Genomic DNA, 24837 nt, shown 5'->3' with positions numbered 1-24837 from the left:
AGACCAGCGTTTGGGGCCCCTGGGGTCTGGAGAGTCGTTCCTCCAATAGCACGGCTCACATTATCGGCTGCCGGATCTAAACCTGGTCATTAGGTCTATTGATGAAGACGCCTCACACAAAGATCCCATTAAAGCTCGCTGCTTGTTAAACTGGCTTATTGACGCCCCCCATAACAGGAAGTGAAGTGTGTCCTATAGCCAATCAGCGAGCTGCTGTCATGTTGTCTATGGTATCCAGGAAGGGGCACATTCAATTAAGATGCTGCTAACGTCTGCGCAGAGCAGGGGGGGATTTGTGGTGCTGCAGTATTTCACAGCTCAACACATCGACGGGCTGTGAGGCCCAGCTGCCGGGAGAGGGGGGGTCATGAGGGGTGGGGGGGGGGGTCGTCCAAGTCTGAGACCCTCAGGAGGAGGGATGTCCACCTAATCTCGTGTTACTGAGCTTTTTAACAGCTGGCCACATGTGCTCTGGTTAAAGACACTTTAGGTGAAAAACGGAGTTCGTTTAAACGGCGACGGGGTCTGGAGCCACTGAAAACACAGCTTTTTGACAACAACTCCCAAGGTGGACGTTTCTGGAAACACTCGGGTTCTGTTTGTTGACCAAACGCTGGTACTGCTCACCCTCCTCACGGCCGTAGTAACCAGTTGTTCTGCACATGCTTAGCAGATTTTGAAGGAGACTCTGAGGAGCAGCAACTGAGCACTGCCACCAAGTGGACCGAAGCGACATACTGAACTTTGAAAAACCAGGAATGACTCCACTGAAAAGTCATTTCTAATGATTTTATTCACTGAAGTTTAATGGAAGTGAACCTGTAAAGAGAAGTTTGTCAGTGAGAAGCCAGGTCAGTGCTGTGAGCCTCTGACCCAAGTCTTGAGTCCAAGCTGCTCGGATGTGTCAGGACGGAGGTCCAGCTTCAAACATGTGACCACACGGCCCCAAAGTCCAGCTCCCGGATCCCAGAGTCTGGAACTTCAACAAATCTGAGGAATCATAAGGCGGCATGCCAGGAAAGGAACCAGCTGCTCCCGAGAGGCACTTGGGAAGGCGAGACGTTTTCTTGTTCTCCTCTTGAAGGGACGACCCCCCCCCCCCCCCACACACACACACACACACCCCGAACCTTCTGATTGAAAGAATGTGCAGTGAAAACATGAGAGCCGTCCCCGAAGCCCGGGCTCTGACCCCAGCTTTATACGGGACTTTCTTTGATAGCGATCAGAGGCTGGACGGGCTGTCAGTGAAAACTGCGCCGGACGTGGTAACTCGCAGAGAGAACGACTGCAGCTGCGCAGTCTGAGGCTAAATATTGTGTTAGTGTGGGCTGCTGATGGAACACTTGAGGATTGGGAGAATTCCTCTCGGTGTCTCGGCCTTTGGCGTGGTGAAACTGTTTTCTTTGTCTGTTTCTGCTTGTTAGCATGTTGCCGCTGCTGGATTGCCATTGACGGCGTGTTGTCGGAGGTTTGTGGGCACGGCGTCTGCTCAGGAATGTCAAGTGTTTGTTTTTGACTGATGTCATTATTTGTGTTTGTGTCCTGGGCTTTGTTAAACGCTCTGATCGACTTGGACTTCAGTGCTGTGACCACATGATCGCGGTGGGTTTGTGCCAAAGTACAGGAGGCGACTTTCTTCTTGCTTGTGTTTCAGTGAGCCGAACATTATTTTTATCCGAGGAATTTATTATTAAAGCAGTTCTGGTCACACGATGATGTAATGTGTGTTTGGAATGGCATGGATACCGTATAGAAAACTACTTATTTGGGCAATAAAAAGTTCTTATTTCCCACACATCGTTAAATAAGATTAGGTCAGTTTGTACCGACTCCCTGAATAATAATAAAACCAAACGTTCCCCCCTAGAGGACTAATGTGTCCATTACAGCAAACATCATCCTGCCGTAACAGGTTCAGCCGCAGGGACCTTCCCTCAGTAACAGGAACCACAAAAGAAACTTCTCCAGAGTACTGTGAGCCACTACGAACCATTGCAGAGGGTTTCCTGAAGCACCAGGAACAGTCAAAGAAACCTCCCCCGCGTTCTTGGAACCATCACGGGCATGTTCCCGTAGCACTGGAACTTTCTGTTGGAAGGTTTCAGCTTTGATATCCCACCTTCCCCTATGTCCACGTGTCAAAGTGTCCTTGAGCAAGACACTGACCCCTAAACTGCTCCCAGTGGGCGGAGTGAGCTCCTTGCAGGCCAGCTGGCTCCACTGGAGTGTGAATGTGTGTGAAGAGCTTTGGGAAAGCGCCGGAAGTGAAATCCATTTGCATCGTTTTCAGAACGTTGTCGTTTGAATTAAAGACCTTTGCGAAACTATAGGAACCTTGCCGTGTGAATAGGGCCTCCGAGCAAACCGTGGCCTCCACCAAGCTGCTCCGCCCAGTGCTGTTTGGTTAAACCCGCTCCGTCCGTCAGGTTAAGTTTCTTCATTTCAGACTCTGTGTGACTTCAGCCTGGAGGCTCGGTGAACTGCGGGGGCTCCAGAACAAAGGCTGGGGGTTTCCACCGGGAGCTACGTCTTACAATAACACTGTGTGTGTGTGTGTGTGTGTGTGTGTGTGTGTGTGTGTGAGAGAGAGAGAGAGAGTGAGAGAGAGAGAGAGAGAGAGGGAGAGAGAGAGAGAGAGATCCTACACTGAAAACACTGGGTGCTCTTGTGTTGTACCTGACGGAGTCTGAACTGCTGGATTCCTGAAGCATGTAAGGCGGTGGAGGTTATCATGAGGCTGAGGTCAGAGGCTTTTCAGAGAAGCTGGAGATTGGAGTCCTGAGCTGGGAATCGTGTCTGCTGCTGCTGTTTCTGAAGGTCTTTGACCTGCTGGGATGAGCTGCAGAACGACCGCTTTGGCTCAAGCCACATGTTGGAAACCAACTCTGGTGATTTATTATTCTTCCAACACTGTTTTTTTTGTCTCACTGAGTTTTACAGCATGCATCTGTTTGGGAATCTATCGGAGGTACAGAGTTTTAATGAAGACACTCTTCTGGTACGTCCTGTGTGAGCTCCTTATGCTGCTCCTACACTAAAACAAACTCAGCTCAAGTAAATTCAGCCCAACCAGAGGTTTAAGAAGCCTGCACCTCATTTTACCTCAACATGGAAAGCTAAACAATGAGCACAATCACAAAGCTGAAAGCTGACGTGAGGGACACATCGGCTCAGAAACAAAACTGTGGAGTGAAACAGTGTTTATCAGTAAGATGAGTTCACAGGTGCTCGTCAAATAAATTAAAGTATCATGAAAAAGTTGATTTATTTCAGTAATACCATTCAAATGGTGAAACTTGTCTAATGTATACATTCATTCCACACAGACTGCTGTATTTCAAGTGTTTATTTTATTTTTGATGATTACAACTGAAAACTAATGTAAAACCCAAATTCACTGTCTCAAAAAATTAGAATATTCTGAAAAGGGTCAGTACTGAAGACACCTGGTGCCACACTCAATCAGCCTAATAACTGAAAACACCTGCAAAGGCCTTTAAATGGTCTCTCAGTCTAGTTCTGTAGGCGACACGATCATGTCGATACTTCCAGATATCTAAATGTTCCTGCTCTCTCCTGCTCCACACTGTCTGTTCATCACTACACCTGTCTGTTGTTTACACCGGCACCGGCTGAGCAGTGGATGTCTATATGCAGGCCCGCCGACAGGGGGGGACAAACGGGTCTGTTGTCCCGGGCCCACCGCTCCGCAACCCCCCACCCCGCCCCCACCCCCACCTCGGTCCAACGCAGCATGCAGTGCAGGAACCACGCCGCTTCGCTACTGTCTGACCTTTGACACCAAGCCAGCCGGGTTGTGTTCCTGCAGGAGGCGACTGATGCTGCCGCGCGGCGCTTCATGACCAGCGTCTGATCGTGATTGATTCCATTTGGACTAAAGCAGGATTTTCTCATCTTTATTATTTATCATGGAAGGAGGGGGAGACATGGTGAGATTAGGGAAGGGAGGAAGAGGTGAAGGAGGAGGAGAAGGAGGAGGAGGAGCAGGCCGATGAAGAGAGCAGATAACAGTAGAATTAGTGGAGTTCCATTGATTAGCTGTAGAATGGAGGCGTTGGAGCATTGATCGGCTCTCAGGAACAGTTTTACAGGATTTGGACTGAAAAAAGAGGAACAACAGGCTGTTGATGCTGTTTCTATAAATCACTGGGTCTCAAAGTCACGGGCGGGCCTCCTGCTGTGGGGGGGTGAGGGGTGGGGGGCATCAGGAGACAGAAACCTGGGGGTCAGGGGCAAACCTTTTTTGAGCAGGACATTTTTAATGGGACATTTTTGGTTAGACCTAACAATAAAAACACATAACCAATGAGCTGCCTTTTTTTTTTAAAGATACAGTATTATTTTTAAAGCGTTGAGACAATGTCAGACAACATACACTCTATTAGATTCACCTTGACAGCAGCAGAATGGACCTTCTTCATTGTTGGTGTTTTGAGGATAGATTCAACAAAGTCCATGTTGCCATGATGAAATCTCACAGAAGCTGCAGATTTGTGGTCTGAACGTCCATGATGTGAAGGTCCTGTTACTCTCGATCCCAGAGGAGCTCTGCTGGACTGAGGTCTGAGACTGTGGAGGTCCTTGGAGTCCAGAGAACTCCACCTCATGTTCCAGAAACCAGTTTGAGATGACCAAAGGGATGGACATCCCCAGGTAGACTTTGGAGCTGCAGTCTGTGCAGTTGATCCCCAGAAGAAGAAAACCTCCTCCAGACCATCACAGCAGCTGAACTGTTGATACCAAGAAGGACGTGGCGGTCACACCAAATTCTGCAGAAACGGAGACTCCTCAGACCTCCTCTGGTCCAGGTCTGGTGGTCCTGTGTGACCTGTAGTCTCAGTTTCCTTAAGGAACCCCCTTTGTGGTCTTCATCAGGTGTTCTTCTGATCATTGCAGGTTGGATCCAGAGGTTCTGTGATTTCCTGTCGTCTTTCTATCATCTCTATCCAGTCTGTCCATTTACCTCTGACCTCTGTTTGTCTCAGAAAACTTCTGCTCACCACACTTCATTTCCGGCTCTCTCTGCCCTCTGGAAACCTCTGGAGATGATTGGAGTGAAGATCCAGCAGATCATCACTTTGTCCAATACTCAGAGTCACTTGAATCACCTTTCTTCACCACGTCCATGTTCAGTTTGATCTTCATAAGCTCATTTCCATCGTGTCTACATAGAGAAACACTCAGAGCTGGTGACATGGGACTGAAGGAGCAAAGTTCTGCATTGGTTTGAAGAGGTCTTTATATATCTTCTGGAAGACTGCAGTGAAAGACGTCCTGTTGGAGAAGAGCCTGACTTTCAGGAAAGTCCGTTTTAAATTTATTCAATAGGAACATCTCAAGTTCAAACATCTGCTACTCAGCTCAGCGTTGAAGTATGTGCATGTGTGCGTGCGTATATGTGTGTGTGTGTGTGTGTGTGTGTGTAAGAGAGAGAGAGAGTGTGGCATCACCTAAAGGCTCGATAACTCTGTGCTACATTTGTGACTTACACAAACATCCACAGAGATAAACTCAATCAACCCACACACACACACACACACACACACACACACACACACACACACACACACACACACACACACACACTCACACACACACACACACACACGCACGCACACACGCTCAGTCTTGTATTTCTATCCTTGTGGGGACCGTCCATTGACTCCCATTCATGTCTAGCCCCTAACCCTGACCCTTACCCTAACCCTAACCCACACCACAACAAAGCCTAACCCTAAAGAAATGTTTTTGCACTTTTACTTTTTTCAGTAACAACAACTTGGTCAAGAAAACACTGTTTCTCCTACTTAGGACCGGAAAAAGGTCCCCACAAGGCACGTCGTTCCACGTTTTGCTATCCTTGTGGGGACATTTGGCCCCGACAAGGATAGAAATACAAGAACGCACACACGCACACACACACACACACACACACACACACACACACACACACACACTCACACTCTCTCTCATCTTACACACATTGTCCTCTGATGGCGCAACAGCCATTTACATGCCGATGTTGGTTTGGAGCTGCAGCTAAGTGTTTCTAAGCGATAAGTGATCCACATTCCAGCCTGCGTGCAGCCTGCACACGCACGCACGCACACACACACACACACACACACACACACACACACACACACACACACACACACACACACACACACACACACACACAGCTATATCTCAGAAGTGTCTGTTCAGAGTAGACAAGCACAAGATTTACTCTCTGTAATTAGGTCAGAAGGCCAAAACACTGTCGGTAAATTTTAGACACGCTTTCTGTCTCTCTCTTACACACACACACACACACACACACACACACACACACACACACACACACACACACACACACACACACACACACAGCTGTTGGTTGAGGCTGTGCAGATCGCTCGCAGGCAGCACTCTGATATAAAGAACCTCTTTAGCCACAATGATCAGTCCTGCCAGAGAAAGGAGAGAATGTCTTTTCCATCTAAATGATGTTTGCCATCATTTGCCATCATTTCAAACCTTACTTCACAATGTAGTTTTCTAAATTGAGCTGAAAAAGCTCAAAGATTACATTTACATTGAACTGTGTCTTGTAAAAATGCAGATGCTAATATGCTAAGCTTTGCAAACATCTGGTGTTCAATTCATTGTGAGAAAATCAGGTTTTAAAGCCAGCTGACTAACTTGAGGCATCTAGACAGAGGAGTGAAAGTGAGAATCAATGAAATGAGGAATCAGATAGTTGAAAATTAAAATATACGTAGCTCTGTAGCTGATGGCTGGGTAGGTAATCTTTGCAAAGAAATTCTACTACTGTTAAAAATATATTGAACGTAGGCTTAACAGTCTTAGAAACATCTGTCAGAGTCAATGTAAAGAGGATATTTAGAATTATGCTCCAGTTCATAAGTCAAAATGTCACCCACCAAGACAGAACGCAAACAATGGTGTACCCTGCATGGACCAGAGTCATTGAGAAGACCCTAACTTTTGGTGTTCGCCGGTGAGCACTGGGCTTCCCGGTTGGGCATAGTCCATGGTCTCTTTCCCGGTCAGTGCTGTGCGGTTTTGAAGACTCTAACAATCCCCCGGTTGGTGGCCTCATGACTTTATAGAACCGCCATTAAACGGTGACACAGAGTCATGGCCAGCTCGTTGCTGCCTCTCTTGGCAACAACCCAAGGAGTCACTGGTGTACACCAGCGGTCCAGGAAGTATTCAAGCTGAAGGTAGACTTCTTTAGGTCCTGGTTGGCTCACAGGACTCTAGACTCAGGAAGATGTTTTTCATGAGCTAAAAAAGCTGCAGCTGCTGCAGTTACAGATGTGAATTCTGTTTTTGGAAGGAGTTTGGAGAGGCCATAGAGATTTTTGTTGGGCCTCAAAGAGGTTCTGGGCCACCATCCAGGGTTTCAGGAGGGTTCTGACGAGGTCTGTCTCACTCTGTGCTCATCAAGAGAAGACATACTTTTCCCTCAAATGACCAGATCCACCCAGAGACTCTGAAGGCCCTGGATATTGAAGGCCCTGGGCTGTCCATTTCGACATGCCTCTCTGGTGTCCCATGGACCTCAGTACCTTCAGACTGGCATACAGGGGTGGTGGTCCACATTTTGAAAAAAGGGGACTGGAGCATATGTGCCAATCATCAGAGTATCATACGTATCAGCCTCCCTGGAACGGTCCTTGTGGGGGGACTGGAAAGGAGACTGATACAGGAGAAACAACATGGATTCCGAGATGGACAACGGACCGGCCCTTCGTCCTCTCAGATTATTGAGGGCTCATGGGAATTCAACAGTTACATCTACATGTGTTTTATAGCAAAGGCCTATGTGTCCCTTGAGATGTGTTGTCGGAGGTATTTAGGGAGCATAGAGTACCGGAACTGCTGCTGAAGTCTATCTGGTCTGTGAGAGCAGCATCTCAGGCTGAAGTCCCCCAACCGGGAAAGGTTTGAGTTTAAGAATCTCGGGGTCCTGTTCAGGAGTGGTTGTAGGTGAGATTGTGGGTTCAGCCACAGTTTTGGGCAGACAGCTGCACTGATGCAGGTCAATGTACCAGATTGTCGTGGTGAAGAGTTCGGTCTACATCCTCACCCTCATGTGTGGTCATGAACTTTGGGTCATGACTGAAAGTCTGGGATCATGGATTTAAGCAGCTGAAATGAGTTTTCTCTGCAGTATAAAGGGCGTCAGTCTTCATAATGGAGTGAAGAGCTCGGCCATCAGCAGAGACTCAGAGTGGAGTTGCTCCTCCTTCACATTTTGAGGAACCAGCTGAGGAGGTTCATGTGATCAGGATGCTTCCTGGCCTCCCATTAGAGCAGGGTGACTCAACCCTGGACCTCGTGGGCTGCAGTACTGCATGTTTTAGTTCTCTCCCTGCTTCAGCACTCCTCAGTCTGATGCTGAAGTCTTCATCATGCTTGTAAAAAGCCCAGTAACAAGTCCTGATTGCAATCAGCTGTGTTGCAGCCTCAACTTCAGATGTGGAATTATTGACAGAAGAATTTCACTTAGATGTCTTTAAAACATTTAGTGAAACTCGTGAAATTTAGAATTCATCTGGTTCAAATGCTGCTGAAATTTCACACTGGTTTAGTAATGGTGCAGCAGTCTGTGTGTGTGTGTGTGTGTGTGTGTGTGTGTGTGTGTGTGTGTGTGTGTGTGGACAGTGATAGAGCAGTAAGTGAAGTACTGACAGCGGAGATCAATGACTGAGAGTGAGTTGTAATCCACTCTCTTAAAAACACACAAGAAGCACCAGCCGTGTGTGTGTGTGTGTGTGTGTGTGTGTGTGTGTGTGTGTGTGTGTGTGTGTGTGTGTGTGTGTGTAGTGTTAATCTTCTCCTCTTACCTCCAGGCCTCTGTCTCTTTAAATCCTGAGATTAGAGGTTGTAATAACATACTCCTACTTTGTGTGTGTGTGTGTGTGTGTGTGTGTGTGTGTGTGTGTGTGTGTGCTTTGCATTGATTTCAAACTGAATCAGTTTCAAGTTAATTCTTCTTTACGAAATAAAAATATGAATAATTTTTTTTTGATTGAAATAAAATGTTACATGTTCTGTGTAAAATGAATAAAACTGAGAAATAATTGAAAGACAAATAAGGAACTCATAACTCCCAGTTCTCTGACTGGGCATCGATTAAAGATTTTCTGATTTACCAATGTCAACCATGAAGTTTAATAATTGGCTTATTTAAGTTTGAGGCTATAACCTACATTTGTAAATTAATTTTAAAGAAGGTGATCGTTTGAACAAATAGATGTTATTGCAAGGTTACTTTTTCAGAATTGTGTATATGTTAACACAGTCAAACTTGATTTTATTCTCAAATCAGCAATATTTTTTTTCGGGTTTTTGTTCCATTTAGTCAAAAGTAACTCAAGTGTTTTCCAGAGCTGCACTGACACGATGACCAGCGTCGGGTCTCGAGTTCGATCCCGCAGTAGGCTACTCGTACTCATGAATGCTCCCAGACACACGTCCCAGGACTGGGACCCCGTTCGCTTTAATATGACACTAAGCTGTGTAAAATGTGTTGAATAATGTAGACTTAAAGAGCATGGAGGTGAAGACGGTGTCTGTTTGAGGAGGGACTTTAAAATGCTGACTTACACAGAGTGGTAAACAACGCCGTTTCCTTTGAATCTCGCAGTTGTTTACAGCATCGATTGTTTTTAAGTGTGTGGACGACAGCAGGTCGTCACCTCATAAACCCACTGTACACCTCCTCAGTAGGGGAAAAATAATGAACACACACACACACACACACACACACACACACACACACACACACACACACACACACACACACACAGGATCAGTATTCGATGTGAAGTCTTTCCTCTTGATTTTTTCACTCATGTTGAATCATCTCATCGTCTGTGCTGCTTGTCGTTATCACTGTGTGATTTCTGTTTGTTTTTTTTAGCAGAAGCTGGGTGCATTCTGAATGTTTCTGGACCCTAAGCTCTCGGGATGGGTACCGTTCATATTTGAACCGACACGGTACCAATTCCTGGTACCTGGGAATCAGTACGGGTACTCAACGGTACCAATTTTCGGGATTTTTTTTTGTGTTTACTATAATGTCAGGACTATAAAGCACACCTGATTATTAGCTGCACCAGCTGAATTTAGGGGGAAAAAAAAAAACAAAAAAACAATGTATTTACATGTGTAACTGTACAAGCTGCATTGGACGAGGAGCCGCAGCTGTTTCAGTGTTTAATTTCCAGATGTAAGAGTTTGTGAACAGAGGGGACTGTCGGGAAAAGCCCTAATAATAACAGAGGACGTCTGTCCCTTAGAGGTGTCATTTAGCCTCCTACTGCATTTTATGTAATTTATTCCAGCCCCCAAGCTGTTTATCTGCTCTTTTATTACAGATTATGTGGAGAAAAAGTTACATATACATTGTTGGTTTATTATCATTTAGTAGTATTAAGAGATTTTTTTTTTCAGTTTCTGATTGTGTGTATTTGGATTGGGGGGGTTGGGGGGTGGCACGTTATATTTAATCAATAAGTAATCTATACACACACATATGCATTCAATCAAATCAGAGTGGTTTTCAAAGCATGGGGAAAAAGTAGCGGCTTATAATCGGGAAATTGGTATTAAAGGTTAATTTGTTGCTTGCTGCAGATGAGTGGCAAATGGATGCTAGCGAACTAAAGGATGATAGTTTGTTAACGAGTTCTAACGTGCTAACAGTGCCGAATGCAGGAGTTGTAGCGTAGATCTGAGACTTGTCGCTCCTTATCCTTGAGAAACATCTTGTCCTTAACCAGAAGCTTCCTAAGATTAGAAATATTCCCACCACAGTGAGCGGAATCTACATCGTATTTTAAAAAGTGAACTGTACTTTGGAGTGCTTTCTAGTCTCACTTGCTGTGTTGGCATGCGAGCTACTGATGTCGTCATGCTCTTGGACATGCATTGTCGTGTTCAGGTGTGGCATGGAAAATTCCCTACTCTTCCACTCCCTCACATTCACGAGGATGCGTTCAGGTGCCAAAACATGGTTCTGTTTGATTTGACGTCAGTCGGTACTTGGTAGTACTTATGGAATTCAGTCAGTACCTGTAAAAGTACCGGATTCGGTAACCTTCCCCACTCAGGACTGTACTTGTCACAAATGAGATCTTGTTAAAATGGCTAATTTGAATCTTTAGAATAATTAAAATGTAAAGTTTACCGAATTATTTTCTACTATAAATCCAAATCAAAGTGAATTTGTTAATTCCTGTCACTTATAATTTAATACTATAAAATTCTAGAAATATAAAAAAAAAAAAAACTCTAAAATGAGAAAAGTTCCCGTGACTGATTAGGTGGTGCGACTTTATAACATGAGAATACTCCTCTATTTCACTTAAATTCATCCTATTAAAATATATCAGGGAATAATAATATTATTGAACACAAAATAAATATATACAACCGTTTTTCAGTGTTCTAAGTTTTTTTTTTTTTAATTAAAAAACACTGAAACATATTGGGAGCATTTTTTGTTTGAAAAAAGTTAGTGTCAAACAGCTGTTGAAAGTGAAGTTCTGGATCCATTTCAGTGAATTATGACTATAACATGCGGATATCTGCCTGACATCTAATGAAATGGAAAGAGCTGTTTCTCTCTCCTAAACCCCAGCAGAAAGTCTCCTCTGAGTCTGGTTCTACAGAAAGTCTCCTGAAGAACTCAAGAACACGGGGATGCTATCAATGAAAAAGAGGAATGGGGGTGTGGTGGCGGGTGGGAGTGGGGGTTGGCACCTCGCTCATGAACTTGTCTGTGAAAATCACAATTTAAACTTGGGATCATCTCAGCAAGTAGAAAGACCAGCTTCCTCCTTCATGTGTTAATGGAGGCGTGTTTGGGTTCCTGCGTCTGGTTCCGCCTCCGCTGCTGCTCCGAGCGAGTGTCTGTCATCCCGGGCCTCGTCTGTGCAGCTGGCAGATGGAGCAGCGAGGCTTTTAAGGGCTTGTAAATCAGCTTTGTGTGACGTTTCACATGCAGCAGGTTTGTAATATCCCAGCCCGGACATGACAGGCGAGAAGAGACTTGTGATGAGCTGCACACAACTTGTTTCACACTTTTCAAATCAAGTGGAGTTATTTCTTTTGGTGAGACATTGAGACATCATTCCTCTTCAGTCTCACTTACCAATAACATCCCAGTCACTCTTTTACACCACTTACCTTAAATCTTAGAAGCATTAATACTGTTGAAACACTGTCACATTTCCAGCTTGTTTCACACACTTCCCACCTTCGCTTCCTCTGCATTAACAACAGCATTCACAAGTGAACATTTCAGGAATCAAATTGTACAATAAACCTCACGTTTGAAGTCATTGAACTGAGAGAAATTCAAATAGAATCAAACACAACATAGCTGTCATGACTCACAGAACTGCTTTGAATTCACATCAGCGAAGCTTCACTGAAGCAGTCAAAGCTTTTTTTCGCCTGATTATACCCAGCAGCTGGTGATTATTCCTTTATGCTTTATAAAAACAATTTCAAACTATTAAAACACGACTGCGAATTTAGTAAAACAGTTTGATTCGTTCACTGTTTTTGCAGCATTTTTAAGTGAAAACACAAATTGGGTGTAATTTTACACAGCAGCGGTGCTGCATTCCACAGTGGTGGAACGTCCTGATCACAAGTCTGTGCCTAAAAACTTGTTTTCAGTGGCTCCAAGCACCGGATCCCCAGAACGCTGCCAAAGCTTTGTCTTTTCACCTGAAAACAGTTCATCGGGCGCCTCCTGTGAGCCCACCCTCAGTACCGAGCATGTTGAGTTCTGACATGTTGGATCTGTGTGTTTCAGATCTACGATGCAGAGGGGACGCTGCAGCACTTTATCGACGGGAACGACCCCAGCAAGTCCAGCTGGATGAGGTACATCCGCTGCGCCCGGCACTGTGGAGAGCAGAACATGATGGTTGTTCAGTACAGGTAAGCACACGTCTCCCCAGCATATCTCTAAAAGCACTCCTCTCCTGTATGGACTTGGAGGTATTCACTCACAGAGCTCAGCAACAGCTGGCCATCTTTTCTGCAAGTGGGACTGAAATACAGAATGAAACCCCTGGTTCATCCTTTGGAGAAAGACATGTTAGAAGGAGGCGGTAGACTCAGAGTTACAGAAAGAAAGAAATTCAACTAGTCTATAAAATAAAGTGTTTATGTTTGTTTTTTTTTTAATCCACAAAGATGTCAAGTGTATATCAAAATCCCTTTTTATACAAGTATCATCTCCTGTCTCTACACAGACTTGGGACTATTGTCACACTAACAATATCTTTAATGCCTCAATGTCTGCTCACCTTTCTGCACTTTCTGCTCTTTTCTTTTTGAAATATGCTGTTATAGCACTATTATAGGAATGCATCAATAATCGTACTAGTATCAATATGAAGTCAAAAACTGACGCTGATATTCGGAAAAGATCCCCGAATCAACCCGGAGATTACATGACCTCCTCCGTGAGCAACGTCAACGGCAGTGAGACGTAAGAGGGCGAGAGGAAATGATGTTCTGAGGAAATATCAAGAGGAGAAAGATAATTGGAACAACACCAGAAACTTAAGCAGTAATTCCACTTGATCTGCAACTTAACCAGCAACTTAATTGGTAACTTAGCCTGTTAGAAGAGTTAGAACGATGTCGATCAGTAGTTTCACTGCTCTGTGTGTAACTCCGAGCCGTGCTACATGCTAAATGCTACATGCTGCATGCTAAAGAGCGGTCTGATTCTCTCAGTATCGGCGCGTCCTGACATGAAACCTTCATGAACGTGAGAATTAGGCATCTGGTGGTTTGTTATGTCCACACTATGAGAGTCACGTTCAGTTACTTTTCAGCGAAAAGCAGTCTTTTTGGAAGATACTCCCACAGCACAAACTTGCTAAATGTGTCCATTGGCATCTTGATGTTGACACACTGGGGAAGTCAGAGAACAAGAGGCTTCCAGTTGGGCGCTCTGTCCAGGCAGATGTAGATGTGGGTGAGCAGGAAGGCGATGGCGTCCTCCACAGTGCCAAATGCCCAGCATGCTGGTCACTCTCACACTGGACAAAACGCTGTTTTTGTGGAAAATTACAGTAAAAAGTAAGGATTCCTGGAGGAGCTCCACTGGTCCTCCATAGTGCTAAATATTTGGAAAATAGACAGTTTGTCATTTCCAGATTACCACCTCACATCAGGATTCTATTTAGCAAAGAAATTTCAGAAAAAAAAACGATTCAACAGCAAATGTCTGCAAAGCTCTCCATAATTTAAACTATATATTCAATACACACAGTGATGCTGAGGAAAGACCTCGCAGGAAGCACCTGGCCTGGCCTCTGGGTCCTGGCCTGTGGGGTCCTGGCCTGTGGGGTCCTGGTCTGTGGGGTCCTGGTTTGTGTGGTCCTGGTCTGTGTGGTCCTGGCCTGTGGGGTCCTGGTCTGTTGGGTCCTGCTATGTGTGGTCCTGGCCTCTGGGGTCCTGGTCTGTGGGATTTGTAGTCCTCTGGGTTCTGCCCCCTCTTGGTTTAAGGTCTTGCATCTGGGTTTAGGGTCCTGTGTCTGCCTCGTGGTCTGCTTTCTTCCTCTGGTGCCTTCTGAATCTATTTAGACCTGGACCCTGATAGACTGGCTCCTTATGGAGCATCAGCTCTCAGTCTACTGAAGTGCAGTACAGACAGTACAGCACCAGGAGGCCCTGGGCAGCTCACCTGGTTCTGGATGCAGGGGGGCCCACTTCAGGTCCTGTGGCTCCTCTTCCAGAGAATGGTACAGTTGTAGAAATAACTGACAAACAATTAAATTTCAAATTACATCAAAGTTTTTGCGGTCATGTGTCCTTCAGCTACATGCAGGTAAAACTAGCTCTGCAATGAGGCGTTTCTGTCTGGAGGTGAATGAATATATGTCCACAAAGAAATGAACTAAACATGAGAGAGTAAATGTAGCGCAAGAGTGAAGCCAGCTGAGAAACGACGTGTAATTCATTGAGAGACAATAAATCAAACCGAATGGCGTGAATGAATAATGCAATCAAACCATATCTAATCATGCTTCAGCTTAGAGTTGAGATGATTTCAGTCATGTTTCAGATTTTGAAATAATTAAGCACAGTCTTCAGTTTGAAACAAAATACCTTGAACTACTCTCTGTCACAGAGGAAGGTCAGAGTTCCCTTCACTACAACATAACAACTCATGGATTTAATGACCTGCGTTAGAAAACACATCATGTTATTTACATGTTTATTTGCATACAAATAAGGAAAAAAAATCCCAAACAAACATGTACATATACAGTTCACCTTTTTTTCTTTCCGTAGCTACTCAGCTATTATTTATAGGTTAAAATATTACATAAACTTCATCAAAAACCTTATCAAGGGATTACATATGGTGATTTTGACCATTGATATTATGTTATTGACAGTTTTAAAAGGTTATTCCTTAATATAGTCTGGTTTACATATTTAACTTGAGCTTGTGAAAGCCAGCAGTGTAGTTACAAATTCAGTAAAAAATGTGTCACATTTTGAGAAATTTCTGTGACAAATCTTAAAATATGTCAGATTCCATCAGATTTGTGTTATATGTTTGTAAATTTCTATTGATTTTTAAATTTTTGTTCAAAATAATAATGAAGCTTTCAGTCAAACCAATACCTACCCCCCCCCCCCCAGGGTTTCCTCAGAGCCGCTCTCCAATCTCTTGCCATTAAACCATGACGGGACAGCTGTGGCTACAGTAGCAGCTTACCACCATCCAGTATGGTGTGAATGAATAATGCATTGCAATGTAAAGCATCTTTGAGTGTCCTGAAAAGCGCTATATAAAACCAATGCATTATTATGACAGTGATGCTAAAGACAGAAATTCATTCAAAGTAAAGTCAGCGTGCAGTTGTTAAAGTTTCCTTCACATTCTGGTAAGTGTCTTTGGGTGTTTTCTGACACCGTCCGATGTTAGGACCTGTTTTTCTGAAACTTGGTGTCACTTGTTGGCAAACTTTATAAGACAGTACAGCTCTTGGCCCCGTCGCTGCTCTGCATGTGGTTGTTTATCCACTCATCGATCTCCCGCTCGTGCATCTTCTTCATCTCCTGGATCTGCTGCTGTGACGGCAGGTACTTCATCAGCGAGGCCATGTCTTGTTCGTGTCGTTGTTTGATCTTGTTGTATTCCTTCCTTAAGGCCTTGTTGGTGCTCAGGTGGCTGATGAGGAGCTCCTTGTTCCTGAGCTGCTGCTGCTTCATGTCCTCCACCTCCTTCATTTGCTTCTGCATTAGAGCCGTTACGTCCACCGCGTATCTCTGTTTGAACTCGTTCAGCTCCTCAGCTTGCTCTCTGGCCTTCTCTTCGTTCTGCCTCTTGAGTAACTCCAGCGTTTTTTGGACGTTTTGTCGAAGCTCCTCCTCTTGTTCCTTTCTGATTCGGTCTTCCTCTCTTCTTTTCTTTTCATTCTGGATTCTAAGCGTCTCGTACTCCTCTCGGAGCCTTTTCAGTTGCAGCTCCTCCTTTTGTTTCTTGTTCTCTTGGACTTGTTTGTCCCAAAATTCCTTGCGTTTGTCCTCCCAGTGCTCTCGCACCTTTTGTAGATCCCCCTTTGGCGTCATCTTCCTTCCTGCCAGCTTTATTTCAAAGTCCGTCTCTTTCTGTTGCTTAACTTCATCAAGATGTTTTCTCTCCTTTTGTGCTTGTGCTAACTTTTCTTCCACCATCTTCCGCCTCTCCTCCTCCCTGTAGATGCATTCCTCCTTTTCCCTCAGTGCTCTCTCTCTTTCTGCTCTCTCTTGTTCGATTTCCAGCTGTTTCGCCTGCAGTTTGTTCTCGTACTGTCTCTCAAGGCTCCTCTTTTTCTGCTGCATCTCCTCTTCTTTCTCCCTCATTATCCTCTGCATCTCCTTTTGGATGGCCTCTTCTGCCTCCTGGAACATCTCGGAGGTGTAGTAACCACCCTTGTTCCGTCTCACCATTGACTCTATCTTTTGCAACAACTGGCTGACTTGTGAGCGATTCTCTCCGTCTTTATTATTGAGGAGTTGGTATCTTCCTCCGCACTCACTTATCAGTTTCTGGAGGTTGCCTTCCCTATCAGAGCTGATGTAACTTTCCAATGTTTGCTCGCCGAGGTCGTCTCCTCTGGTGAAGACGAAAATGATGAAATCCTGGGCCTGGTCACCGAAGAACTCCTTGATGAGGTGGACGGTCGTCTTCTGTTCGTCGGTGAAGCGGCCGATCTGCAGGACGAGGAGGAAGACGTGAGGCCCTGGAGCCAGCAGACTGATGCACTTTAAGAGCTCCTGCTTCACTTCGTCGTTGGACAGAGTCGTGTCGAACAGTCCGGGGGTGTCCACCACAGTGACTGCTCTCCCATCCACGTTTCCATCTACTTTCTTGCAAACCTTTGTCACTGATTCAATGCAGTTTTTGGAGTCAAAACACTCTTTCCCCAAGATAGTGTTGCCCGTGGCACTTTTGCCACTGCCCGTTTTGCCAATCATTACCATTCTCAGATGATCCTGGCTGGTTTTGGTTTTTGGCTCGGCTTCAATCACCTTTTGTGAACGAGGCTTTGCCATCAAGTCCTTGGTGAATCCTTTTCCTGTTACAACTTTCATCTTTTCTACAGCGCCTAATAATTGGGGGATCTGTTCCTTGTCGTTGATGTTGAAAATGAGATGCCGGTCTTTGAAGCTCTGACAAAACTCCCGGATCTGCCGGTTGCTTTTGACAAAGTGAACGACATCGCTGTGAGTTGAATCTGACTCCACTGTAAAAAGGACCATGATGAAGTCATCCACTCGAGAACTTAGGATGTTTTTGATGATAAGCAGCTCTTCCTGGTCCTCATTAGTAGGAGGATCCAACGGTAAGACCAGGATGAAAGCGTGGACACCCTCGGGATCGAAGAGAGAGACACATTTGAATGCTAGCTGCATCACTTCCTCTGAAGTCTTTCCACAGAAGCTGGGCAGCTGCACCAGTGAGACCTGCCGTCCGCACACCACTGCCTCGTTTTTAACCAACTCTGATGAGCCATGAGCAGAATGTTTGGTACTCAAAATGACGTTAGCTGCAGAAGTCTTTCCCACTTCAAATCTGCCGCATAGAACCAGGTTGAGGGCCGGCGGTGGACTCACACATTCCTCCTCGGCTTCAGACCCAACGGTGTAGTTCAGATGACCCCCTCTGTTGTCACTCACCATTTTACTCATTTTCTCCATCAGTGTGTCAACACATCCGTCCAGAGCATTGCTGAAGTCAAGCCTGTGCAGCCTCTGTCTGCAGTCTTGTACCAGTCCAAGCACGGCCGAATTCTTCCCCATGTCATCCTGCGTAGTGACCACCATCGAATATTTGAAGGCGTCTAGACCAAACAAGCTCACGATGAACTTCAGTCTCCGTCGGTCGTTCTCTGTGAAGTCTGAAGGATTGACTAGCAGCAGCAGGACGTTGGGTCCGGGGGGGCAGTGTGCCACAAACATCCTGACCTCAAGTCTCAGTCTGAGTTCAGATAAAACGAAGATGTCTGGGGTGTTTACCACCGTCACAGGGATTCTTTTCCATTGTCCTTCTGCAGTTGACGTCTTGGAGACTTTTTGACCAGAAAGCAGCTTTCTTCCAGTCATCCAGTCACTCAGGGTTGTTTTTGCTGCTGGACTCTTTCCAAACATCACAATCCTGAGTTCGGAAGCTGTGGAGTGACACAAAGAGTACAGTAATTAAATATTGTTGTGATTCCACTTCCTCACCGGCTATCATAGAAACTCATTTTCTGTCTCATGTTCACAAAATATGAAACAACTGTCACAAACAAAAATGAAAAATACCAAAGACTTGGTAATGTCAGCAGTCAAACTAGATCAATTCACTATGACAAATTTCATAGTTTAGTTTTGCTGTACTACATTGATTTCTGCCGATCCATCGGATGACCATGAGAAGGCGCATCAGTCTGTAGGAAGAAAAACACTGTCCTGTAGCTCATCTACTGCACCTAAAACACCACAGCTGTTGTTCCACAACCTTTCATGGATTTGTTCCTCAGCTTTTAGTCTTCTTGGTTTTCTTAACCGTGGCAAAAGTTTCTGTTTTCCTCCTTCACAAGTTTCTTACACTCTGAATTCTTTCTACTGCTCTATTTAATTTTTTAATGTAAATTTGATCAATTTTACTTCAATTTTAACATGATTTGCCAGCAAAATCCAGCATTAAAGATAGTGTAGGCGATGTTGTCCAAAAGCACTTTATGTCATCCTGAGTGAAATGCTCCTTGCCCCCTGGGAGAAGTCAATACATTATGTGTATGGAAAAAGGTGCGGAAAAAATCTGACCACTGTAACAGCCACAGGACTGTAAAAACTCCGACCAATCGTAAGGCGCAGACTGCTCTTAAGAAACCAATCAGATGCCACCCCCCCGAATATATGCTAGTTTTCCAAGATCGCCAACCTTAGCTTTAATAGAGGTTTTATCTGTGGTACTGTAGCAGCTTTCTGTTGTTATACAGAGATATCTAGTGGTCACAGATGGTATTTTCAGTTGATTTTGATATATCAATAAAATTTGCATGACAAGCCAAGCAACTTAAACAAAATCCTGTATGCTCGTCTTTTTTGTAGGTTCAGGCCCCTTTTGCACAATGTGTCAAGTGAAAACACAGTGTTTTGGTGTTTTAGAAAAGTTTCATGTTTATATGGCAAAATTTTGAAAATTATGTAGTTTTCATGTTGGCCCACAAGTTGGTGCTGTTGTTTGTGTTTCTAATGAAACTACACACACATGCTGCAGAGAACAATACACTCTAAACTTAAACCATGCAGAACACAGAGAATAATACACTCTGAACATTCAAAATGGAGAAGACGGAGAACAATGCACTCTAAACTTTAGCAATGGAGAACACAGGCATTCATGTAGACAGAACACCAAGTAGGATTGTTATTACGGTGACTGTCAACTCAAAAACTAACTAGTCCAGGAGAATCTGGACTAGAACCAGAACCCGAAAATTATGGACCGGTACCAGGACCAGATATGTCACATGGTCGTGACATCAGCCATCTGTAAACCTGTCAGACTTTTCAGATTAAAGATATAACTGCTGATCTTGATGTGATAAGAACCTGTCTTGTATCACAACAGCAGGTTATTTTTAAAACATCTGACTCGTTAAGTTTACCTGACGAGACACTGGAGCATTTTGTCCTTCTTGACGTTGAGAGTCTTGGTCAAGTTTTCCACCAAAACCTGCCTTTTAGACCCAATTCCCACAACGTTTTTTAAAAGGTTTCATGAGTTCTTTGAGTTTGATCTTCTTAATTTCATGAATTACTCTCTTCAGATGGGTGTGTTCTCTGCTGCCTTTAAAACAGCGGTGATGAAGCCTCTTCTGAAGAAGAGTAATTTATACCTTGATTAATCCGACCCTCTTTGACGTTATGAGCCCCGGTGGTCCCTGAGGTCCTCTGGCTCCGGCCTACTAAGAGTTCCTTGGGTCAGAATGGAGACCTATGGTGAGGCCGCTGCCCGAGGGCTTCAGGGCCCCAAAGACTACTGGTGTTTTTAAGAACTGGGTCAAGAGCCGCCTTTTTTATTTAGCTTAACTGTAAATAGTATAATGTCTAATTTATTTTTCCTGCAGTGTCTGTCCGCATGGGGGCCCTCCACATCAGTCTGCCCATGGGGGGGAGGTTGTTCTGAGGGCTGTTCTGGCCTAGGTGGTGGAGCTCTACACTATGGTTGGTGGACCGTGGCGTAGGCCCCTGTCTGCCTCGGTCAAGGCGGTCCCTGTTGGGGGGCCCACAGTAGAGGTGGGTTGTGGCACCTTTGGATGTGGACGGCCCCCCTTACGATGGGGCTTTGGAGGTTCATCGGAGCCCGAGCATTGTCAGGACTGTCTCTAGACAAGCTGGTTTTACTCTACTGATGCATTGTTGTTGTAATAATAATACATCTGTTGATGGATGGGGGCAGTGGGGGTTGGTAGCGTTTAGTTGTCTTCACTACATGTTAGTTACAGCAGATCAGAAACTACTTGAAGTGACTTTAAGTTGTCCTCAAAAGCCTTTCAGAAGTGACTCAAGTCTTACACTGTCAGTTTAACTGAAATCTGTGCTGATATTTCCAGCTGCAGATTAGTGTGAGGGAACAGGGTCCAGCCTGGATTTCCTTCATGGACCGTTCTGATGTGAAGCTTTTCTCACCCTGCAGCAGTTTCAGCTTTTCACTGTTACTCACATTCACACACTTTTTCCACGAGGGAATCTTGGGATATAGTGTCTTTCACAAGGACAGTCCGAGAGAGAAATGATGTTAGAGCGAGGCTCAATCACCAACTTCGAGAATGGAAGCTGACCCGCATCGATTGGTCCAACTCAGTGGAGAACATCAGGAGGGCAGTCACAGTGAAATCAACTGAAATATCACATTCCACATGAACCGTTCACAGACCTGAATGTACTCTGGTGTGATGTGAACACCCGTCAACACTGAACATCTGATCAGCAGTGTGTCAGACGATTTCAATCCATCACAAGCGAAAGAGAAAGGAGAACTCTGAGCACAATGACAGCAGGACCTCTGCTGAGACTGGGTTGATTTACTGACAGTCACAACACAAATGTTTTCACATGTTGTAATTCAGAGTCTGCAGTAAATGAATTAGGGCTGTCAAAAATATTGCGTTAATTGCGTTAATTAATTTATGTAAATAATCTGATTAAAATTTTTAACGCAGTTTAACGCATGCGCATCATGACAAGCCTCACCTCTACCAGCGGGTGGCGGTAGTGCGCCCGCATGGAATGCAAGCTGCCTGCAAGCTGCCAGCAACAGAAGAAGAAGAAGAAGCCTCATCTCAGCCTCGGCTGGTCCATGCTTCACATGTACGGGTTTCCACGCCTGCTTTGGAGTGTCCGCGCACCACCGATGCGCACGCGCTTTCTCCCACACTACAATCTGGCTGCTGCGCGGACGTCCGCGGATCGGTCTGCGCGGACCCCAGCGGACAGGAATTCATGACGATTTTTACGTCATGTGGACCAACGCGCAACGCACACCCACGCGGACATGTGAAGCATGGACGTGCAGCAGACAGGAGGCAAAGGAGGCCTGTCGTCAACTCATTTGTCAAAACAGAAGAAGAAAGCAATATGGAGGGAGATAAGCCGCTGGCCCCATGGATTCTACTTGTTTGATTAAAAAAATGTTGAAGCAGTTTTCTGTTTTCCACACTAAAAGGAACACTGACTAAGAATGTCCTGTTTAATTGTGCAAGAAAAAAGTGTGGTATCTCTTAGTTTTACTTTTCTTGTGGTACTACATTTGTTACAGACCTTAAAATATAGCTCCTGCCAAAAGCCAACTTTAGAGGGACAGCAGAGGGAGCACTACACACACACAGAGACAATATGTTATCGTGTGTATGTTTTAGATTTTTGAATATTTATTTTATTTGGAGCCTTAAATATAAAACACATTACGTGTTAAATATATATAATCATGTCCTGACATTTTTTTGTTAATGCAATACAGGAAAAAAGGGTATATTTCAGACATAGTTGGAAATTGCGATTATTTGTGATTAATCATGATTAATTAATTTGTAAGCTGTGATTAATCTGATTAAACATTTTAATCATTTGACACCCCTAAAATGAATATATTAGCTGTGCATGCTCCGACACTGACACCAGTATCAGGTATTGGGTCCAACTCATACGCTAAGAATGCTTCCCAATAAAATTCAGAGTATTACAGGGCGTAACCTGTCTGCAGCAGGTAGAAAAGTCAATTCAATTCAATACAATTCAATTCAATTCAATTCAGCTTTATTTATGTATAGTGCCAATTACAACATAGTCATTGTTAGACACTTTTCCAGAGAAAACCCAACAGATCCACTTGAGCAAGCGTAAGAAACTGTGGAAAGGAAAAACTCCCTTTTAAAGGAAGAACCCCCAGATCCAGGCTCAGAGGTGGCAGCTTTCTGCTATTTCAAGAGAGGAATAGACATGTCTAAGACAAGAGAGGACGATGTCCACGGTTTGGAGATTCTTTAATATTATGAGAACCACAAAACTCAGACAGACTCTAAATTTTGTTCTGACAGACTATGAAGAGGAGGAGATAGAGAGGTGGAACAACATCAGTAACTTAAGTGAGTAGTTATTTCCTGAACTCACCATACGTCCTGGTTGCCATGTCTTCAGTCCCGTTGATTCGGTCCTCAGAGGAACGTCTCTCAGGACCTGTTGGCTTTAAGGAAACTGCATTAATAAATGCAACCTGATCGTAAACAGTGATCGTCTGACGGGACTCACTCGGCCTCTCAGGAATGCTCGGGCATGCTGTGTGTGGCTGTGACCGCGTCCCTCTTCCTGCGAGAGTGGAACAACCAGATCGGCGTATTTACCGGCACCCGGTGCTAGAACAGGAAAAACGCTGCTGCTTTCATACGTGACTCAATAAACACAGATTGTTTCTGAACTGCATAAAACAAGGCCTGTTGCAGAAGGAACGTTGAACTGAAGATACAATATGAAAGCATGTCTTCACACAAAGTTTTCAACTTGCAGATTTATGCCAAGTCAGCCTTCCTGGTCTGATGTTGTCAGCTCAGCCTGCAACACTTCATGAGGCGTATCAGCCCTAACAGCCACTCTGAGGCTTTTCAGCAGGAGTGGACACACTCCTCCGGCAGCTGTGAGACGCTGGAGGAGTGTGTCCAGGAGAGCGTACTCACCGGGTGAAGTTCTCCGGGTGTCGCTTTTCTTGGAAGCGAGCCGCTCAGGTGGAAAGGAGCCGACTCGACCTCGGTGGGCGGAGCTTGGCGCCGGTATGAGAGGAATGATGCTGTGTCACGTCTTCCTCCACAGCGACGTGACTGGATCAGAGAAACATGTGCAGCAGGCCCTGCCTGAAGAAGACTGGGAATGAAGCACCAGCACGGAGGAAGCTTTACACAACGTTTAGTGTGAATGTGCTGCTGCTGCTCACAGCAGCTGACTCCACCTGGCTGATCAGTGTGGTGAAATGGATGGAAAAATAAAAAGTCATGCAATAAATGAGACATATTAACATAAGAAAATCCATAAAAAACCTTTAGCTCTTCCTCAGGTTTTAGAAAAAGGCTCCAGGTGGACTTTCAGGGTACAGATCAAGTCCTTTTCCCACAGAAAGCTTTTTGCTTTCGCTTCATGGAAAGAGAGAAATGGGTGAAGTGTAAAACCACGGCGAAATACATCAGATCTGGGAAATCTTGGATCGCAAATTCAAAATGATCAAATAAAATACACGTATGTGCTAAACTATGTGACAGCAGACTGTCTGTAAAAGATCACACACACACACACACACACACACACACACACACACACACACACACACACACACACACACACACACGCACAGTCTCGTATTTCTATCCTTGTGGGGACCTTCCATTGACTCCCATTCATGTCTTGCCCCTAACCCTGACCCTTACCCTAACCCTAACCCACACCACAACAAAGCCTAACCCTAAAGAAATGTTTTTGCACTTTTACTTTTTTCAGTAACAACAACATGGTCAAGAAAACACTGTTTCTCCTACTTAGGACCGGAAAAAGGTCCCCACAAGGCACGTCGTTCCACGTTTTGCTATCCTTGTGGGGACATTTGGCCCCAACAAGGATAGAAATACAAGAACGCACACACACACACACACACACTCACACACACACACACACACACACACTGGTCCTGACGTGTCTCCAGTTCTTCCTCATTCCACCCTGAAGCTGTCGTCG

General features: G+C 44.8%; 2 protein-coding genes across 2 annotated transcripts in view; one reads left to right on the top strand and one right to left on the bottom strand.

Annotated features, from left to right (window-relative positions):
* LOC115385331 (putative histone-lysine N-methyltransferase PRDM6) overlaps positions 1 to 24837 on the top strand; it is an 82375-nt gene that overhangs the window by 14049 nt on the left and 43489 nt on the right. Inside the window, exon 5 of the mRNA XM_030087311.1 lies at positions 12869 to 12996. Coding sequence (XP_029943171.1) covers positions 12869 to 12996 — 128 coding nt within the window. The remainder of the gene's footprint in view (positions 1 to 12868; positions 12997 to 24837) is intronic.
* LOC115385329 (GTPase IMAP family member 8-like) lies at positions 15264 to 23610 on the bottom strand. The gene is made up of 3 exons (XM_030087306.1): positions 23371 to 23610; positions 23233 to 23305; positions 15264 to 18740 (listed from the first exon to the last, which is right to left on the bottom strand). Exons 2-3 carry the CDS (start codon positions 23249 to 23251, stop codon positions 16054 to 16056), a joined length of 2706 nt encoding a protein of 901 aa, XP_029943166.1. The 5' UTR covers positions 23252 to 23305; positions 23371 to 23610; the 3' UTR covers positions 15264 to 16053.

The sequence above is a fragment of the Salarias fasciatus genome, unplaced genomic scaffold (genome assembly GCF_902148845.1).
Source record: "Salarias fasciatus unplaced genomic scaffold, fSalaFa1.1, whole genome shotgun sequence".
NCBI lineage: Eukaryota > Metazoa > Chordata > Actinopteri > Blenniiformes > Blenniidae > Salarias > Salarias fasciatus.
The sequence above is the reverse complement of the archived record's forward strand: the minus strand, read 5'-3'. Positions and strand labels throughout refer to the sequence as shown.